We start from the raw sequence: 20,513 nt of genomic DNA, 5'->3' as shown, positions 1-20,513 counted from the left end.
GTACACTTTCCCAAAACCTGGGAGATCATTCTGTCAGAGCAAGCATTTTTGCTTGCCAGAAAGAACCAGCCCCTCTCATCTCCCACTGTGCAGTGTTCTGGAGGTGTGTGCAGGGGAAAGGGAGGGAATTGTGAACCCTGCCCATGATTTATTTTTCTGCAGGGACCCTTATTTGAACCCGAGCAGAGGTGGCTAACCTGCAGCTCTCTAGAGTGAGAGAGTCTCCAGTTGTGGGAGTCTCCAGTTCCACAACCCTCAGCCAACATGCCAGCCCAATGGTTAGGAATGATGGGACTTGTAGTCTATCAACATATTGTGTGTGTGTGTGTGTGTGTGTGTGTGTGTAGGGGGACGGGAACTGGCTCTCTAGCCCGGGCCTACAGCAAACTTAGCAAATTGTTTCATTCTATCAAAATTCTTTCTCCTTTTCTGTAGCTAGTCTCTCTGCAAAGAGGGGCAACACTTGAATTAATGGGGGAATGGGGAGGGAGGGATCCAATCCAATTCCCCAGACGCCCCCTCCCAGGTTTAGACAAAACACGCTCCCACTTTAGCTGTCTAAAAGCTGTAGGGAAGGGAGCTGTTGCAAAAGGGTCTCCAGGGTCTGCCTTGCAATCTGAACACCAGAGGTAGTCCCACAACTCTTCCACGAAGTGTTGCTCCTGTGTCAACCTCAATTCTCTTCTCTATAACTGCCGCTACTGCTGCAATCCTTCCTTCCCAAACGTGCAGCCAGAAAGACGCTTGACACAGGGCAATGTACAAATTTCTTTATTTTATTATTTCTTCAAAGACTAGTAAGAGCAGGATGGTCACCATAGGGTGGCTGGATGGAGCCTCTTTGACTCTTTGCTGTCCCCTTCTACCTGCGTCCTCCACCCCACCCAGGCAGGGAAAGGGGTGTCACCAGCACCCCGCTTGCTCCTCCAGGTTAAATGGAAAGGCTGGCAGGGTGCAAGGGCAATGGCTCAGAAGTGGTGCACTCCGTAGCCTAAGGTGTTCATCTCTCTGCGGGAGACAGACGTCCCCCAGCAGCTTTAACCTGAAGGGCCACAGGGTGCTTGGCTTGCCCCATATCTTTCCATTGGGGAACCCCTTCAGCACACTTAACCCCATCGCTGTGTTCTATGTCCTTCCCAGGTGCAGATGGGACGAGGACTAGCCAGGTAGACACAATGACCCTAGAAAGCAGAGATGGCACAAGCAAGACAGGATGGTTTACACATTCCGGCAGGTTAGTGCACAAGGCAGTAGGGCTGCCTGCCGCCTCCCAATACAGAGCAGTGACAGGCAAGCAGACAAAGGGGAATGCATGCACGGCAGGGTGGGGAGGACGCAGGGCCCCTCCGGCAATGCTCTTGACTGGGTCCCGGAGGGACTGGGATCAGTTCTTCTGTGCCCATGCTGAGCCCCTGAGGGATATCCTGCTCTGGAAGCAATCTGTAAACAAATGGGTTGCACACTTGGAACACGTTGGCACTGACACACTGGAGACTCCAGCACGCCCCCTGGGTTTGTGCCAATGCACACACATCCGCCCTCGCGACAAGTACTGGCACATTCACATGTACACCGCTGGCTTTGCTCACATTCTCATGCATCCATGCGCTCACAGAGATATGCACCACATCATAAATGAATAGTGAGCATTCCTTCCAACCATCCATCCATCCATCTCTCTCTCTCTCTCTCTCTCTCTCTCTCTCTCTCTCTCTCTCACACACACACACACACACACACACACACAGAGTCAGGCATGCACTAATGTAAACAGACACTCATATGTGTGATTCTGAGCCTTAAAACATGTCGGAGAAAAAGGGAGTTAAGGGATCTCGGAAGTGGCCAGATTTATTTGCCTTATACATGGGATGGTGGAGGGAGGCTGGCTGGCTTAAACCTACTGGTGTATATGCTACAACTTTTATCCCCCTCCCCCCTTATGTGCATATAGACACGGAAGTATACATACACCATTAGATTAGAAGCAGCTTCTTCTCAATTTACTAAAAGTGGTAATGACGAAGCACTAGGCAAGGGGTTTCCTCCAGGCTACCTTGGTGGTGGCCTGGGAACTGCTGCAGTGCAGTGCCTTCCAGGGCTGCAAAGACAACATCAGAAGCCCAAGGCCATGATATAGTAAAAGCCCATATAATGGCTCCTCTCCCAACCAGTGTTGCCTCTGCTTGTTGTGGGGTGTTTGGGAAGGAGCTGAAGCATGAGCATGTCTCCTGTGGTTTCTGATGTTCCTTTGGTGGAGCAGGAAATAGCTGGTGTTCCCGCATTGCAAAGGTAACTGGAGAAGAGTCCCATCATGGCAGCACTGAGATTCCCACATGGCGAAGCCAGATTTAACCCTTCTCTGTTGCTGTGGGTGCTGCCATCCCAGGTCTCTCTGATACCCCTTGACTCTTATCTTTTTTTACCTTTAGGTCTTGCCCAGAATAGGTCCACAGAGGCCAGCAGTAGCCTCGCGGTCAGTGGGACCCAGGGGGCTGTCAAAGCCCACTGTGTGGGATTGGGCCACCAACATGTGGCTGTAGCATTAAAAAAACAAAGTAAACCGAGAGCATCAGCAACACCACCCCAAAGGCAGGAAGCTGGCTTCAGCATCAGCCCTTTGCCCCATGTGAGAAGTGGACTTATTGCAGTTTTCAGCATTCAGCCAGCAGGGTCCAGCAGTAGACAGCGGACGTGTGAGAGCCCAGGACAAAGCAGTGCCACCTCGCCACAGAGCTCACCTGCCAGCAGCCAGCAGGGAGCATCCTGAATTTCCGCTGGCCAGTCCCTGCACACCACAGTCATGCTCTGTGTCTGGTAGGAGGTGATTGCACACACAATGGTTGGCCATGGCAAAAACGGCTTGTGAGCAAATAAGGTGCTGAATGGGCTGCTTCCCCTTTGCCACCCCCACCCTGACCCTCTCTACTCCGCCCTGCCCGAAGCTTCTCTGCCCCCCACCCCAAGTCCTGAGCTCCATGGAGCCATACAGTGACCATCTCGTGAGTGACTAGCAGAGACAATAAGACAGATGGCAGGCGTTGGGGTGAATTACCCTGTTACAGAGACACCAATGCAAAAAAGACACGCATGGGCCACATGGTGGGTGGCCGGAGACACAGACAAGCGGGCAAGGGGGGGGGAGGTTCCCCCCCCCAGGGACGCTCCTTTGTACAAGATGAGAGAGCGCGGCCCGCAGAGTTTTTAGTGTTGATAGTATTGCAGTCTAACTGATATGGCTTTAACTATTAGGGAAGGAAGGAAGGAAGGAAGGAAGGAAGGAAGGAAGGAAGGAAGGAAGGAAGGAAGGAAGGAAGGAAGGAAGGACACTCAATGGAGGGAGATTTCTTTCAGATTCAAACTCAACCCCAACCAAAAAGCAAAAGCCCCCCAGGGGCACCAGGGAATCTTGGGGTGGGGGAACAATTGGGACCTTCCTTCCCAAACAAATATACAGAAGAATGAGAACCACAGGACTTCCCCAAGGAAGGCTGGGCCCTTGCCTTTGTTTTCAGCAGTGGCCAAGGTCTGGTGGCGTTTGGCAGGGTGCCAACCAACAGCAGGGCGACATCTCCCCCCACTCCCAAACCGCCCTTCCTTGTCTCCTAGTCACTGCTTTTTGCTTAATCTTGTGGCTCTGGAGAAAGGATGGGGTTAGCAGGCAGGGAGTGAATGCAACAATAGCACAGCAAAGGAGAGTCATTGGGTGTTTTTCTTTTGCGGGTTGGGGGATGTGGAGATCGCCACACCCATGAGCAGGATGGGGCTGCAGAGGTGGGAGAACAGAAGATTCTCCCAGACCATACAGTACCTCGACCCCCGCCCAGAAATCAGTGTGTATATGGGGGTGGGGGTGGCGGTCCTTGGCATTTCTCAGTTAAGGAGAAAACTGGGGCAGCATGAGAAGGAAAGAGATGTTTAGGTCATGGAAGCAAGAGTAGTGCAGGCAAGATTTGTGTCTGTGCTGCTCTGTGCACCATTTTTGCATCTGCAGGGGCCTGTAGCAGGATCCTGGGGGACCAAGATAGCCACAGCAATGAGCTCCCAATCCTAGCCTAAGAAATGAATTGAGGCTCCTCATCCCAAGAGACTGATCTTCCAGCCAAGGTGAGCCACACACGCTGGCAGTTCTATCCCAGGGTCCCTGCATCAGCCTCCTTCAATGAAGGTGACGATGATGACCCTCAGGTTCTCCAGCAACACAAATGCAGCTGGCTATTCCCAGGCTGGAAAAAGGAGCTCTTATTCCATCCTCCATGTGCTGCTGGGTCCTATTCCCCTTTCTTTGAGTTTGGGTGCTCCGAAGTGGGTGTTTATTATGGAATGGGTGCTCCTCACGTAGGCAAATGCCTGTCTGTGTTCCCTCCCCTTTATTTATCCCAGATTTACCCTTTCTGAGGAAAACCCTGGTAAACCTCTTGCCACTGACCCGTTTACAACATCTAAACGACCCATTCACAACAATAAGCCCCTGCCTGCAAGCGCCCTTGATCCACTTCAGTCCCCTGCTCCCCAAATCAAGACTCAGTCTAAACCCTCCACTTTGGAGAGCAAAATGACAGAAAGAGGATGGCCCTGGTCCCCATACTCTGCAGCCTGTAGCTGCCCCAGTTCACCCCCTGCAGCTCAAATGACAAAGGATGAACTGGATCAGAAAAAGATGGGCGAGACAGCGAGGGTGACAGTGCCACCTCCCAACCTCTTGTCCGCCACACCCATGAGGAGCCAACAGGTCTTGGAACCCAAGACCAAAGGTCATCCTCAAGGAAGAGCTGATGCTTAACCTTGGCCCTTGAATCCTTGGCCGGCTGTAGTGGGGCTGTGAAAGGTGTGTCTGAATGTGCGTGCTTGAAATGGAAGTAGTCGTTGTAGCAAGGACAGCTTTCTCCCCTGCCTCCCACACACGTAATTCTTGGTGCAGGTAAGTCTCTCCGCATTAGTGTTTGGGGGTGTGAGTTCGATTCCTTCCAGAAACAAGCTCCTCTTTTCCCCCAAGCATGTGAGAAACAACCCAGCAGCCCTTGGGTGCGAGGATGAGAGCAGGGGGTGCTCCTCTTGGTTGCTCTCTTAGTCAAGAGATGGAATGTGCAGGGGCTGGCTTTGCCCCAAGGTGTGAAGGGAAATGGGCACCCAGTCCCTCCCTGGCAGTCAACATGGGGGGGGGTTTAGGAATGTGCATGGGGGGGGCAGAGCCCAAGCCCCTTCCCCAGGGCCCCCATGAGGTTGCATCAGTGAATTTGGTCCAAGTTCCTCACCCTGTGCCCAGTTTTTTTTTTGTGGGGTGGGGGAGAGGGGGGTCGTTTCCCCATGTAGCCAGCTGGCACTTTGGCACAACAGAACTCCAGCTCTGCCACGGGGCAGGGGGCAGGGATCGGAAAGGGGGAGGCAGGCTCCCGGCAGTGGCCCAGCCTGCAGCTCTAGGGAGCAGAGCAGGTGAGAGTGGTTTTTGGTCTGATGGGTAGCAAGAGGTGCAGTGAGGGGGGGAGCATGCCCTGTGCCTGGTGTGCTTCTTCCTGGGGGGAAAGGGGTGGGGCGGGGCAGTGCGGTGGCTTGGCAGGGGCCCCGTGGCACAAGGACACGTGTGGGGTCTTCCCTTGGAACGAAAGAAAAAAAGGAATCAAATGAAGTAAAAAAATAAATAAATGAAAATCCCCCCCGCCCCACTGGGACTGCCCTCCCTCAACCCAAGCTCTGAGTTGGCAGTGCCAGGGACGGTGGGCAGTGCAGGGCAGGGGGCTGGTGGGGCAGGGCTACTTCTTGAACATGTCCTGCAGTGGGCCCGGCAGGTACTTGAGCACCGTGTCGAGGATGCTCTCCTCGTCCTCGTCTTCGTCATCCCCGCAGCCTGCTGGGATGGCTTTCTTGGGGCGTGTCAGGCTCCCCTCGCACGGCTGCTCCAGCGCTGCCTTCTCCTCTGCCTCTTTCTCCTCCTTCTTCTTCAAGCCGTACTGCATGGGAGACACCCACAAGAAGTCAGAGACAGGTACACAGGCGTTTGACACAGTTTGGGTTTACACCAGGCAAAGTGCAAAGTGTACCTTTAAAAACAATGATTTTGCCATTATTTTTGCAGGCTGATTTCTGAGTATGCTCAATAGGGAGTTAAGTCCCTTTCACATCACTGGGACTTACTTCTGAGTGAACATGCATGCAGCTGCATTGTGGGGTCCATTGCGGCACCCACAAATGTCCCGTGAGGCTTCCTATGCTGCATTTCAAGCCAGTCTCTTGTTGCTGCCTTGGCTCCATGAGGATATGGCTGAATGACAAGCTTTAGAATCCTCTTGGCAAGTATGCTGTTTTAACTGTGCATTTTATATTTGACTTCCATTAGTAATATGTTTTTTTTTTCAATCTGTAAGGTAACATTTTAGTTTCCTGTTAATTCTGTTGCTTTGAATTTATACTTTATAGTTGACTTTCTTCAGCAATGTTTGATTCTGAGTTGCTTTATGTGATGTGTTAATGTGTTGCAAACCACTTTGAGATTTTTTCCTTTAAGATATGAAGTGGTATAGAAATTGACGACAACAACAACAACAGGAGAGGCAAGGATGCAGGTGGCAGCTCCTACCTAGAGCAAGAGACACTAGCAAGGAATTGGAAACATGTTATGGCAGAGCTGAAGAACCCTTTTCCAGCCCTGGGGCCACACTTCCTTTGAGGCAGCCTTCTGAGGGCCACTTGCTGTGGTGAAGACGGCCAGGTGCCAAATGGAAAAATAAGCTGCGGAAGAAGCCTTGCTCTGTGTGTTCATTTGCACAAGGCTGGAATCTTCTGTTCCCATCTGCCCCTGCTAGCAAGATATTATGGGCTGGGCAGAGGCAGCGCTGGCTGCTGCGCTATCTGCCTCGGCAGAAGGATATTGAAGATTGCAGATAGTGAGCGCCAGGCCCCTAATACATCCACTTACAATGTGGGCAATAAAGGGAGACCCACACCGCCCCCACTAATAATGTGAGGACAGTGAGAGCCAGGAACTGGGCAGTGATTGACAGAGAGAGATAAGGACTGGGGAGAGACATCTTTGGAAAGGTTCCTTTCTGCTGGACGCCCAGAATCCACCCACCTGGCTCCCAGCATGGATCATATGTCTAGAGCCTTTTAGCTCAGAGGAAAAGTGTGCAAAGGGGGCGGGGAAGAGGGCATAAGAAAGGTGCATAAAGTTATGCATGCTCTAGAGAAAGTGGAGAGAAGCTTGCCTCCTTTTCTCATTATACTGGTACCTGGGAAAATCCAATTAAACTGAATGCTGGGGGAGTCAGGATAAGAAAAGCCCTCCTGCGGCTGTGACGGGCTCAGTTGGGCCCTCCTATGGCTGGGAGTAGGCCCCGTCATGTCTTTTGGAGGGTGTGCTGGGCCCCATTGGGTCTCCTCCCACCATGTGACATCACACGCACCATGGATGTGACATCACACGCACATGCTGCCCTGCCCCCAATGCTGGGCGGAAGCTGGCGCACCTGGAAGACAACCACTTATTCCTGTTCGTTGTCTAGCCCTAGCAGCTGGTATGCAGAGGTACACTGCCACTGAACAAGGAGGCTCTGGAATGCTCTCCCTCCATCCTTCCCGCCAACCTTGCACGAAATTCCTTCTCTGCCTACTGACTCTATTTTTTCACTCTCCCTCTGGCCTCCTGTCGCTTTGCATTCACAGCAATTTCCCCACATACAATGTTTCTGTCCTCTTGATGCCCCTGTTATCTTCCTTCCACCATTCACGTCTCTTTAGCTGCTTTCTTAGGCCTGGCTGATTTGCTCTTGGCGGAATACTGTGTCTGTGCTGAAATCTGACACTTGCTTTCCCAGTGGAATTGCTCAGGGCTCAACAGGAACATTTAAAGCTTCTCAGCAGTGAGGTGCAGGATGCACCCTGGCTGATTAATCCTCCCAATGCTGGTTCTCTCTGGGTGGCACAGAGAGAGGATCTGCCCCAAGAGACTTTTGTTCTCAATGCTTTTGTTCGAAACAGGATTATGGTGGACCATTGCGTGCCTTTCCCCACAAATCAAAGTTCAGACTTTCTGCCAATGTAGATGATTACGTTCCCTTCCAGTTCAGCTTTCTAGTGATGCTCTTCCTGCTTGTGCAGCTCAGGAAAAGAAGGTGGACATACAGACAGACCAGACGTGGAGATAAAAGTCTTGCAGCAAATACATACTCCTAGGGTCTACTTTACACATGTGTGTCTGTCCCTATGTGAGCATGCAATGCATCAAATAATAACTGGTATGTCAGCATGATCCAGCACAGGCATATATTTCTATCATCTCACACACAATGCTTTTAAATGGAGAGTGTTCACATATTCAGTTGTCCAGCTATCCAGTATATAGTAGTAATCAAATGCAGTGTGAGCTAGTCCCTAGAGGACAGGGCAAGGATTTGCCAGGCAGTGATGAGTCACAGACCTGTAGAGTTGGAAGGAACCACAAGGGTCATCCAGTCCAACCCCTTGCAATGCAGGAATCTTTCTCCCGATGTGGGGCTCAAACCTATGACCCTGAGATTAAGAGTATCATGCTCTACTTACTGAGCTATCCCTCTGCTCATCCTTCTGGTTTGGGGTCTGGGCTCACGACAAAATCAGGAGTTGAGTCCTTCCAACATGCCAATCATCAAGAACTCCTTTGATGACCTGAATCAGTCAGCTGACACAGTTGATGTGTCCTGGACATCTTTGTGTCCTGGACATCTTCAGTCCATATGCCTAATACATATTGGTCACCAATCAAAGGATAGATGATGGTCCTCCAATGGCCCTTTCTCTCTCCTTTGCCACATGTCAAATAAAAGGGATCCCAGCAACAGCTGATAGGAGGTGGGAAGAGAGGGATGGGCAGAAGGGGCAAAGCAGACATGCAGAGTATAGGGCAGGCCGCAGCGGCTCTTTGCTGAATGTGAAGGCTGCTCTTCCCCCTGGGACCACACGCCATAGACTCATGAATGATTCTCCTCTGCAGCACAAACAGCGAGAGCAGATGAGTGCATAATCATTCATCAGTGTGCAGGGGTGTGATGTCCTGGAGGGAATGGCAGTCTTTGAGGCCTGTGCCTGAGCTAAAGTGATCTCTGCTTAACAGGCTGTTACTTCTGCAGGCACAGGGTCTTGGGATCACCATAGGGATCAGAAGGGAGAAACCCAAAGCCTTTCTAGAAAATATCGGCAGCACGGTGAAGGCAAGAATGGATGCACACTGAGCTAGTGAGGCAGTGGGTGGGTAGCAGGAGAGGTTGAGGCAGTGCTTCAGCTGCTGGATGAGCACTTGCTGTCAGTCTTAAGGAACCTCTTTCCCCCAAAGCATCTGGGTAATAAATTTGGGGATCAGAGGTGACCAAAGGCCATTTCGCTGAAGGAAGAAGATGGCAGCACACCAAAGACTGCCTCTCCATCTCCAGTGACTGGCCCAGTAAGCAGGAAGGAGAGGATGCCACTAGGGCAAGATTCTTGGGGTTGCATAAATAACCCTTAGTCATGTTAACCCACTGGAAGCTAGTGTGGTAGTGAGTCACATGGTGAGCCACTTCTACCAGAAGTGTCATGGATATAGGCTGTAACTTGAAGCACTTGTGACTGCGCTTGCTCTTTACTCCTTCCTCCCATGTAATATCTTTTTTTAGATCGTTAGCATTTGTAAGCTGCCCTGAGAGTCTTTTTTTGGCTAAAGGGTGGGGTATAAATGCTGTAAATAAATGAATACATACATACGTAATATGGCCTTTCCCTTCTAGCCAGTGTGTGTGTGTGTGTGTGTTACGCACCTTATCACGGATTTGCTGTCGGACCTTTTCCCGTTCCGCCTCCATGCGGGCATGTTTTGCCTTGCGCTCTTCCTCTTGCTGCCGCAGGGCTTCTTGTCGCTCTTCTTCCTTCTTCTGGGCATCGGGGTCTTTCTCCTCTTCGCCCCCCAGCATTTTACCCATGTCCTTGGTGGCCCCTGCAAGTGATGTTAGGAAACCACAGTGACTCCTGAGCACAGCTTGTTCCTTTTCAGCTATTATTTCTCACACAGCCATGCTTTCACGCAGTGTGGGCTCTTCCCCACTCACCCGAACCTCAAAAACTGAAGTTGGAATAATTTATTGCATACTCAGGGTCAACATGAGTTCATAGGAACTGAGCTGGGTGTGCCATCTCTGGGTGTGGCGTTAACAATTTCAGGTCACCCCACTGTCCTCAATCTCAGATGATGTTCAGGATAGGGAGTGAGAGCCTACCATAGACAGAATGTACCTGGGAATCCAGACTTCGTTCCCTGGTGTCCAATGAGGATTACTGGACTCATTTTTCTGTAGGCACAGGGCTTGCTGTGATCAGCTGAGAACAGTTGGGAATAGCAGATCATATGGGAAACTCCTACATAACCACCGCAGTTCTGGGGTGTCTAAAGCAGCTAATGTAGAGACTTCCTCCGAGAGCCACCTCTTCTGCTCATCCAAATGTTACCAGTGTGGTTCTGGGAGTCTGGTAAATACCATGCATTTGTTTCACTCCAGCAATGTAATTACAGCTCAAGAGCCAATGCAGTGTGACCACTCAAGCATACCTTCGTCCTAAATCGCTTCCAACTTAACTCTTGATATACCATAGCCAGAGACACAGACCCCTCCCCAATTTCAGAGAAGGGGCCTGATAACATGGAGAATGCGTAGACTAGGTTTAAGGACAGAGCCTCTGAAGCAATTGCCCTGTCGAAGACTGTTGTAGGATGGGAGTGAGGATACTTTTCATCAGGTTCATGACTGGGTGGGAAAGGGTTAAACCTCCCATTCCCCACATGCTACAGTCCTGATGAAAATCCCTCTCAGTAATTTTTTTTTTAAACTCTCGTGTGCTTCCAGGTGATGTGCTTAGTATGCCTCACATGCAGCTTGGCCCTTAAGTTGAGAGTTGGCTCCAAACAATTGCAGGAACAAAGTGCCCAAGCTGTGGTGTGGTTTGGCTTGACTTGCTCCCATCACTGCCATCACCTGCTGCAGTGAGCTGTCCATGGTCCTACTTGCAGCCTCTCTTGGATCATTGCTGTGCATGGCCAGGACAACCCTGCAGGCTCCAGCTTGGACCAGGACATGATATGCTGTGGTTTTAAAGCATCCCTTTGAACTCTTGATGGCCACAAATGTTGTTTGCCCCAATTCTCACCCTACCCTCTAATCATCAGAGAGAAGGTGTGCAGCCACATAACTTTCCAGTGGCTGCAGTCCACTTGTCGCTATGACTCCCCCCCTCCATGTCCAAGTTCAGTCATATATTTCATGGTCTGTTTTGTCTTTGATCCCTCTTTTTAGAAACCAGGAATTTAAATGCAGGAATAGAAGACTGGGAAGAGGCAAAAGGGTTAAGGAAAGATAAGCCATCTCTTCCTGGGAGTTCTGACTACACCTTTTGAAGGGAACGGGAGGATGGCTTGATGGATGGAGTTCCTTGGGCAATGCAAAGCAGCCACCAGCCTCTCCATCTGCTTTGCAAAGTAGCTAAATCTGTTAGATGATCTCAGGGCCAGAAATTTGACAGTTCTCTATCCCAGATGAAATGCCTCAGCATAGCAAGGGCTCCAGGCCCAGTATGATTCTCACTGGCTGACAGCAGAAGGTCAAATATTTAGCTATTTGGGCATGGTGGCCCTACAGGACCAATGACCCACTCCATGCTGGGTCACAGCAAGATTTAGTCTGAATCAGGTGGCAAAGCCTGCAGGGAGCAAGTTCTAAACTGCTCTCTGCAGCTCCCAGTCAAGACCTTTGCTGATGTCTGATAGTAATGGGGAAGACAGAGTAGCATAGATCCAGAAATTAATAGCTCCCTCTTGTTTAATTTTTGGCTGCTGCCTGTACTGTCTCTGGACAATGTGAAATCTGATGATTGAGTGGGAGCTGAAATAAGCTGGGCATTTCTTTAACGTAGTATTTAAAGGGCTTTTTTTTCAGGGGTGCAACAAGAATGTGGATATAAGGCCAATGTTTACATTTATCTTAAGGAGGTGGACTTCTTAAAGAAAATGTCAGGAGGAGGCCTTTCACTCTGCCAGAGACTTGTATGTTAGCTAATTGAACAGCTACTAGCACATTTCCCTGACAGATCTCTAGAGGGAGCTCAAATGTAACTAACTTGTACTAAGGGTCCTCTCAGATAGAGGATGAATCCCAGATCTTTGTTCTCCCTTAACTGTAGTGCTATGGAGGTGGAACACAGGAAGGGATCACCCTTGCTGCAGGAATGATTGTAGCAAAGGCCATTATGTGACCCATTGGCAACTTTGAGGTTTAAAAACAGAAGCTATGAGCTCCAGTACTAGAAAGAGGGAGTGAAAATAGAGGGAGTACTAAATATTATGGGTCTGTTAGCTGCTATACAGAGAAGGATACCTTGTTTAATGTTTTACTTCTCTCCCTCTCACTCACTCTCTCTCCATCCTCCATCCCCAGTTTTCAAAAGCTACATAAACACTCCTCCTGAAATGACATAGTGGGGACACTCAGCTGCTAAGTACTGAATAAACAATGACTTAACTTTCTGTAAAATTACAAAGTGGTACAGGCTAAAGTTTTGGGTGTCTCAGGGGCAGGGAAGTGCTCCCTCCCAATAAACCATGATCCCCAGATTCACAGGTTTCTCTTTTGTGGTATATTTACATATATGTTACATAGTTTTGTAACTCTAATTACATTTTAATGTTATTTCATTATTGTTGTTATCCTCTGTTTTCTTTTGTTTCTTTCCCCCCTCTTTTCCTTTCCTTTCCTTTTCTCTTTTTTTCTTTTTACTTTCATCTAGTGTAAAAATTTCAATAAAAAGGTTTCTTTTCTTTTCTTTTTTGTAAGTACGTTTCTGGCATTTGCATAACCTGTGATATGAGGCAAAATGTACAGGCAATGTTTTCCTTATTTGTGTTGTGAGAAAGTAGCCTTTGTTTGTTTATTTGGAGTATTTGCAGCCCCCCACCCTCCCTGAAAAATTCCTCCCGACGCCCGTGGCTAGAGTGTGTCTCTTGTCACCAGTTATGCCATGGACACTAGCCAACCAATTCTTGTGGTGCATGTTGTGGAGCAGTGGTTCACATGGCATTCCCAATTATCAATTAATAAACTAGTGCTTTTCTCTGAGAAAAAGATACATACTGAGAAATGGTGCTGAAAATCCACCACCTAAGGTTGCCACCTTTCTCCCTCCTTAACGACAGAATCAGCTATATTTTGGCTCCTAAGGACAGAGCCAGAAAGCTTTTGATGCAGATTAAGCAGGGCATTTGGACACCTTTGTGAACCAGTTGTTCCTGAATAGATGTTGGCTATGGATTTACCAGTCCCGGCTTTCCTTACAAGCCCTTCGTGAAGTAGCAGGTCCATAGCACGCGTCTTCTGAATCAGATGCTGTGAGCATTCTCTACCATGGGGTGGAGCTGCTCCCTCTTCCCCAAGCCTTTGCACATCTGTGCAATGGAGCTGTGAGGCTTGGCATGTGCTGTGCAACGCTGAGCAGCTCAGCTAAGAGCTAGGCAGCAACATTTCCCATTGCTGTTTGTCAGCAATTTAGAGTTACAAACCAGCCTTGGCTCCCCAGGCCCCCAGGAGACTTCAGGGTCTTTCATCTTCCTGAGCTCCATCTCCCTCCTTCTTTACTTCTGTGACTCATTTCCACTTTGCCCAAACCAGCCAAGCCCTTCGCACAGCCAGAAGCAGTAGAGTGGCTGGTTGCTGCTCGGGGAAGGGAGGGAACCTGCACATGGCAATGGCCCTGTTTGAGTGCTCTGGGTAAAAGCAGGTTGTTGTTTCTTGGTCACTTGTAGCCAGGAGATGAAGGCATGATGTACAGCAGGCAGGCATTTTCCCTAGCCTTCTTTTAAAATACAAATGGGGAACCAATGGTGCTGGCACTGTGTCCTGTTGGCTGCAAAGGCACGGAGAAGAAAAATAAAAGCAGTTCTGTTATAGGGTGTGCCTGGAGGAGTGTCAGGCTAGGTTCTCTACTAGATCCAGATTGTCATTCAGCAGGGCTGGTACCAGTCTTTCGTGGGCCATTGGCATAGCGCTGCTGATGGCTGCTGTCCCCAGTGGGTATTCCTTACCACTTGCTGCTGCAGCAGGTGCCACCACTGCCATTTACTCCCTTCCTTCGCCCTGGGCCTGGATGTGGCAACCATGTATGGTAGAGGAAGCAGGGCTTATCCTTGCTTGATCTGTGCCAGCTGCCCGATATCTTAGGTTGCTCGAGATGCAGTGCTTGATGTCAACAATGAGTGCTGCATTTTGAGCCATCAAGGATGGTCATTGGCCATTGTGCACCAGAGCTGAGCACCAGTTTGACTCCCACTCCAAAGCATTGCTCTCACCAGCTGAGGATCTATCCAGGGGGGAGCTGAGTGGAAATGGCAAAGTGTAGCAGCAAAAAGTGGGGTTCCCAATGCAGTGGTGGGATCAGCAGGAATGCTACCCAGGAGCTTCAATGGGAGTGGCTCTGGTGGATATTGGTCCTTCTGAGTGCCAGTGCTTGACCATGCCAATCTCTGATGCTGGCTCTGTCATTCAGGACCCAGAATGGGAAGGGCCATAGTTAAGTGGCAGAGCATCTGCTTTGCATGCAGGGGGTCTCCAGGTTCAATGCCCACCATCTCCAGGAAGGGCTGGGAATGTCCCCGGCCTGAAACCCCAGAGACCCAATGTCAGCCACTGTAGCTGGGTGGACCTTTGGTCTAACTCAGCAGAAGGCATCTCTCTACGTTCCTCAGAGGGAGCAAAGGATCACAGCAAAGATTCAAGCACAGCAAAGCTCCAGAGAGGGTGATAACTGAGATGACAAACTGCCAAAGTAAGCTGCCCATCCCAGGAAGGGCACTGATCCAGAGTTTTTCTAGGGTGTAGCTCTCATACCACTTTGTGTAAAACTGTCGGAACTGGTGAGCGTGCCTTTGAACAAGTGCAGAGTGCCTGTTACTTCTGAGGAGCTGCAACCAAGTTCCACACATTTAGAATGATGGAGAAGGAGATGAACTGGACACTGTCACTACTTACGGCCTGTGAGTAGAGTTAGTAATGCACATCTTATTTCTTATGCTGCCTGAAGCCTCTGATCCAAAAGCCGAGGTTTGCCATTTTTTAAAAAAATGTTTACAATCCTTATGATTTGCAGAAATGACAGAAAAGGTGATGCTGCACTCCCTGGAGCTGCAGTGAAGCTGCTCTGGATAAAAAAAGGGGCTCCCAAAGATACACTCAGAATAATCATACACACACACACATGTGTATCTATACAGTATCTATATGTATATAACATACTCTAAGTAGGGCTCTTTATGCAGCCAAAGCAGCACAATTCATGCACAAAAAGGAGGTGTCAGCAGACTTGGAGGTACTACAATATTTGCAGAAGTACAAAGAAAACAGATAGGGGAGTAATCAGAAAGAATTTCTAAGCCCAATGAGGACTGAGCATGCTCAGTGGGCACAGAATGCTGACGTACTGTTCGGGTTTGGTGTGTGTGTGTGTGTGTGTGTGTGTGTGTGTGGAATGGGACAGTGTGGCCAGAAACCAGAGCAGAAGCATTCCATGCTGCAATATTTTGTTGCAGTTTCTACCTTTTAAGGATCTGGTTGCATTTCCCTCTAGTCAGGATGTACTGGAGAATAGAGCTTTGCTGGTCTACCCGTGAGTTTCTGGTTTGCACCTCCTGGGAGTCAGAACCTGGTCTAATGAGCTAGGCGATTGTGGAAGACAGAGGAAACAGCCCCAACGAGAAAGTCAGTGAGTGAAAGGTGACAGGTATTTGGGTTGTGAGCTGAGAGAATGTTTTCCTTCCCTGGTGGGACACCTGTCACTCTTCTTTATCTCTCTCTCTCTCTCTCTCTCTCTCTCTTTTGCAGAAAGGAATACAGTGGAGGTGGAGTGAGATTTGATGTGCTCTGACAGCAGAGGTAAGCAATGAGAGGACAGGTTGCAGCAAAGGGAGTAGCAAGCAGAGAAACACTGTGCACAGCTGCCTGCCTGGTTGACTGTCCAGGAGGGAATGGCTCCCTGTGCTTGACAGGGAGGAGGTGAGCATTGGGTAACAAGATTTTTAGCCTGCATGCTCAGCCGGCCCATCTCCCCACAAGTGCCTTGTCTTAATAAGCACTGCTTGAAACTTCTGAGCTTCCAGGCAGTAGACTCCTTAGCAAAGTTTCTTGGTAAGAAGAGCTCAGTAAATATTTGGGAATGCACAAAATGGGAACATTTGCTGCCCCTTCTATATAAAGCTCTGATTGATCACTACACCAACAGAACAATCTGTACACAAACAGATTCTGGTGTCTACACAGCAAGGATTGTGGGGCTAAAGGGGGCCTTTAGAGTCATCCATGCACTCTCAGCACACCTAAACTATTTAGCATAACTTAGCAACCAAAGTTGAGCATTGCTTATCAGCACAGGATACAGAATCATAGACAGAATGCTAGAATCGGAAGGGACCTTGAAAGGTCCTATTCCCTTCTGAGCAGAGACCTGAAAAACCCTGTTTACCAGAGGCAAAACTGGTTTGAGTATATGTAAACACATTGAGAAGTGAGCTCTCCTGTAAACCACATTCACCCCTCCCAAATAATCTGCCTCAAGCTAGAGGTCCACTAGCAAGAGCATAATGGAATGAGGCTTAGAATGGATGCTGAGAGTAGGAAGGGAAGACTTACCCCCTAGAGCCTGCTTCATCACGAAATCCATATTGCCAACTGAATTAGTGAGCTCTAGGCAATGGTGGAATTCTCATTCAGTGTTGCTAGTGGGAATCTTTGGGTCAGGTGCTACCTGGAAAGGAAAGGGGGGAAATCAGGTGAGTATGACTGAGTAAAACAATCCCAGCCAGGCAATGGACTTATCTGTCTCTCCACTTTGCGTATGGAGGAACAGTTAGCCCAATGCAGAACACAAAACATACATTAATTATTTGTGTGTGTGTGAAATACACATCAGTGCAGAGAGACAAATTCCATGCCAGATTTTAGCCTTGTTTTTATGACATATTAAAGTATTTTTTAAAAAATTCTGCATTATATATATATATATATATATATATATATATATATATATATCTCAATATCACTGAAGGCAGCCATAAAAAGAAAAAGAAAACACCACCAAGACAACCATTAGCTTGATTTGTGTATTAAAAGTGAAACATTAAGAACATCACTTAGGCCAAAGGTCCATCTAGTCCAGCCTTCTGTCACCAACAGTGACCAGCCAGAAACTCCTGGAAAGCTTGCAAGCAGAGCCTGATTGAGATAGCTTGATCGGATGCAAGTTCTCCAAATTCAACAATCAGAGATACATCTAAACAGAATCAGAGGTCAATAAACATGGGACTGCATAGACCTTTAGCAATTTCAATGCATACTTTTGATAATATTGTCCTCTGTTTCCCGTTATTGTTAGTTGTAGGCAGCTTTGAAGTGCTGTCTGTGTAGAGGGAAAATGGCATCAGAATACCCAAGAAAAGCACTTCGTGGTAAGACCAAGCATCCATCTAGCCAAGCAACACCCTTTCCCACAGTGGTAATCAAGCAGGGCGTGACAGCAATCACATTCGTCACACTTGCCCCTGAATTCCAAACCTGGCATTCAGCTACATACTGCCATTTATCTGTTAGGGTTAAAAGCCACTGATAGATCTACTCTCCACAGAAGTATCTAATGAATCCCATTTTAGAGCTCTATCAGTCATGTGCTGTCACTATATCTAGTGGTAGTGAATGCCAATTGTGTGTTGTGTGAGTTAAATTAATCAATTAATTGCCCAGATTGTGCATTGTGTGAAGAAGTATTTTTCTTTGATCTCACCTGACTCTGGTGTCCTGAATCTACTAGCATCTGAATTGACAGCGTAAAATTAGCAAGTCCAATTCTTAGATATCGGACTACTGCAGCCACTGAGCAGCGCTGTCCTCTGTGGATTCATTTAATCCTATGCAAAGGCAACTAAGCCGGTGGCCACCACTCTACCACAGAACCATATAACTGAGTTAAGGTGGGAAGGGACCTGGGGGACCACCTAGTCCAGCCCCCTGCAATGCAGGAAACTCAACTAAAGCGTTCATGACAGGTGGCCATCCAACCTCTGCTTAAAAATGTCCAAGGAAGGAGAGTCCATCATGTCTTGTGGGAGTCTGTTCCACTGCCTGGCAGCTCTTGCTGTCAGAAAGTTCTTCCTGATGTTTAGTCGGAATCTCCTTTCTTGTAACTTGAAGCCATTGGTTCAGGTCCTACCCCCAGGAACAGGAGAAAGCAAGCTCGCTCCATCTTCCTCCATCGTTCCTCAGAAGACTTGGTTTAAGTCAGTGGCTTCATGTTTATAGAACGCAGATATTTCATAACCCAATCTTAAGATACCGCCCCCTCCCCTGCTTTGGAGCACACTTTTTCCAGTGCACTGTACCTAATTTATTTAATGGGCACAGTTGTGCAAAGTTTTAGGAAAAATAAAAACTGGTGCTTATAGTTCCAGGAGAAGAAACAGAAAATGCACAAAATTTGAAACAGGCAAGCAAAGTATATAAAATGCAGGGGGTAGGGAGAAATATGTACCTTGCCCAAGAGAGCAGGTCTATGCTCACTTTCCTGGGAGTAAGCCCAACTCAGTTCAGTGGGATGCACTTCTAAACAGAACTGTACAGGAATGTGCTGTAACTGGCTTTTGTTTGGGCCAGTGCCATAGCTGCAAACAAAAATATAATGAGTATGCCCTTCTCTCTAATAGGAAGCACCATAGCTGCATTTCAGCACGGTAAATGGTAAATGGTAAAGTCCAGTCAAAGGCCACTGTGGGGTGCAGCACTCATCTCTCTTCAGGTCGAGGAAGCCAGCGTTTGTCCACAGACAGCTTTCTGGGTCATGTGGCCAGAATGACTAAACTGCTTCTGGCACAATGGGACAGCATGACGGAAGCCAGAGCGTACAGAAATGCCGTTTACCTTCCCACCACAGTGGTACCTATTTATCTCCTTGCACTGGTATGCTTTCGAACTGCTAGGCTGGCAGAAGCTGGGGCAGAGCAAAGGGAGCTCACCCCATCGCACGGATTTGAACCACCAACCTTCCGATCAGCAAGCCCAAGAGTGGTTTAGACCATAGACAGAAGTAAAGCAGGTGCACCTTCCCATGCTTCTGCTTCTGGGGCAGAACAAATCTAAGGGCTGGTTTGTGCCTGTGTGCCTTTCACTCAGCAGCTGCAGCATCAAGTGACAACATGCAGGTTTGTAGAAATCAGTCATCGTAAACCTAACACCACAGGCAAAGATTTCCTGCCACCTCTTAGTGGCACGTTTTCAGTGGAAGCAGTTCATGTCATTAGTCATATAGTATTGAGGACTCAAAGGATGTTCTGACTGAGCCAAAACTCAGGTCGAGTTAATTAACTGTGCATTAGTAGTTCTGAGTTGATACAGATGTCTTTTAAATCCAAAACCTCCACACAGAAGCTTATATTTGGGGCTTAATCCAAGGGTCAGAAGCTTGTGACCCTTGCTGGACTACACCTCCCCTCCCCACAACTATAGGCTATGCTGGCTAGAGCTGATGGGTACTGGAGTCCAATAGCATCTGGAGGGCCATAGGTCCCCCATCCCTGTCTTAATGGGGAAACAAAATTCATCTCCAGATCTGTCTTCAGTTCCAGAATCTCACATAGGAAAATGCCTGCAAGACTCTGCATTTAAACATGTGCAGAGTGTGTGTCTCTTTTTCACCACTGAGCAACCTCAATGAACCCACACACATCTGGAATCAAGGGAAAGGACTCCTGGTCAATTGACGTGGCACTCAGATACATGTGGGCTCTGAAATCTTCTGTTTTAGAAGTTAGCCTCTGGCGGAGTTGAATATTGACTGTCTCTAGAGCTGGAAAGAATCCACTTCCCACTTGAGTCAATGTTCAAATTCTAATTTGCTTTAATAGGCCTGAATGGGATGGGGAATTTTGGGATTTACCCTTAGGTCACCTAGCTCACCTAGCAGGATATCCTAAACCTAAAGCATTTTGTGTAGATACCTGTCCACCCTTCTACTGAAAACAGACAAGAATTACATCCTGGGTTAAACTGCTAAAACACTTTATATTGCTAGATGGCTTAGTCTCATGTGGTTCCTAATATAGTTGCACATGCCATTGGAAATATCCCGCCTACATAGTAGTCTTTTAAAATAGCTGCAGATGTAAATTTACTAGCTGAAGGGAGGCAATTTTAATGTATTTTTACTACAGACGCAGGCAGATGACAATACACTAACCTCTTTGTTCCTTTGCACATTTCCCTTTACTTTCACTTAAAAGCCAGATTCCTTAAAAACAAAACCCCAAAAGGTTGAACAGCAACACCAGCGAGCTGCTCACTGTACTTCTGTAGCCAAGTTTAAGATGCTTCACAGTTTGCAGAAGACTCCTGCTGCGTGCACAATCTGAGGATTCTACTTGATGCAAGAGGAACTGCAGGATGCAAGTTAGCAGGGAGTGCAGCCTGGAAAGGCAGGAACTGAGCTTGTGTCAC

General features: G+C 48.3%; 1 protein-coding gene across 4 annotated transcripts in view; it reads right to left on the bottom strand.

Annotated features, from left to right (window-relative positions):
• Positions 1 to 755: 755 nt before the first annotated feature.
• Positions 756 to 20,513, bottom strand: part of CPLX2 (complexin 2) — a 123,542-nt gene continuing 103,784 nt past the window's right edge. For all 4 annotated transcript variants that reach the window (XM_081851601.1, XM_081851600.1, XM_081851602.1 and 1 more), the window contains 3 exons: positions 16,665 to 16,779; positions 9,765 to 9,940; positions 756 to 5,948 (listed from right to left, as the gene is read on the bottom strand). In XM_081851601.1, the coding sequence (XP_081707727.1) occupies positions 5,751 to 5,948; positions 9,765 to 9,940; positions 16,665 to 16,695 (405 nt within the window). In that variant the 5' untranslated portion in view covers positions 16,696 to 16,779 and the 3' untranslated portion in view covers positions 756 to 5,750. The remainder of the gene's footprint in view (positions 5,949 to 9,764; positions 9,941 to 16,664; positions 16,780 to 20,513) is intronic.

Source organism: Podarcis erhardii (genome assembly GCF_964252035.2).
Source record: "Podarcis erhardii genome assembly, chromosome: 2".
Classification (NCBI taxonomy): domain Eukaryota; kingdom Metazoa; phylum Chordata; class Lepidosauria; order Squamata; family Lacertidae; genus Podarcis; species Podarcis erhardii.
This window is presented reverse-complemented; position numbering and strand designations above follow the sequence as displayed.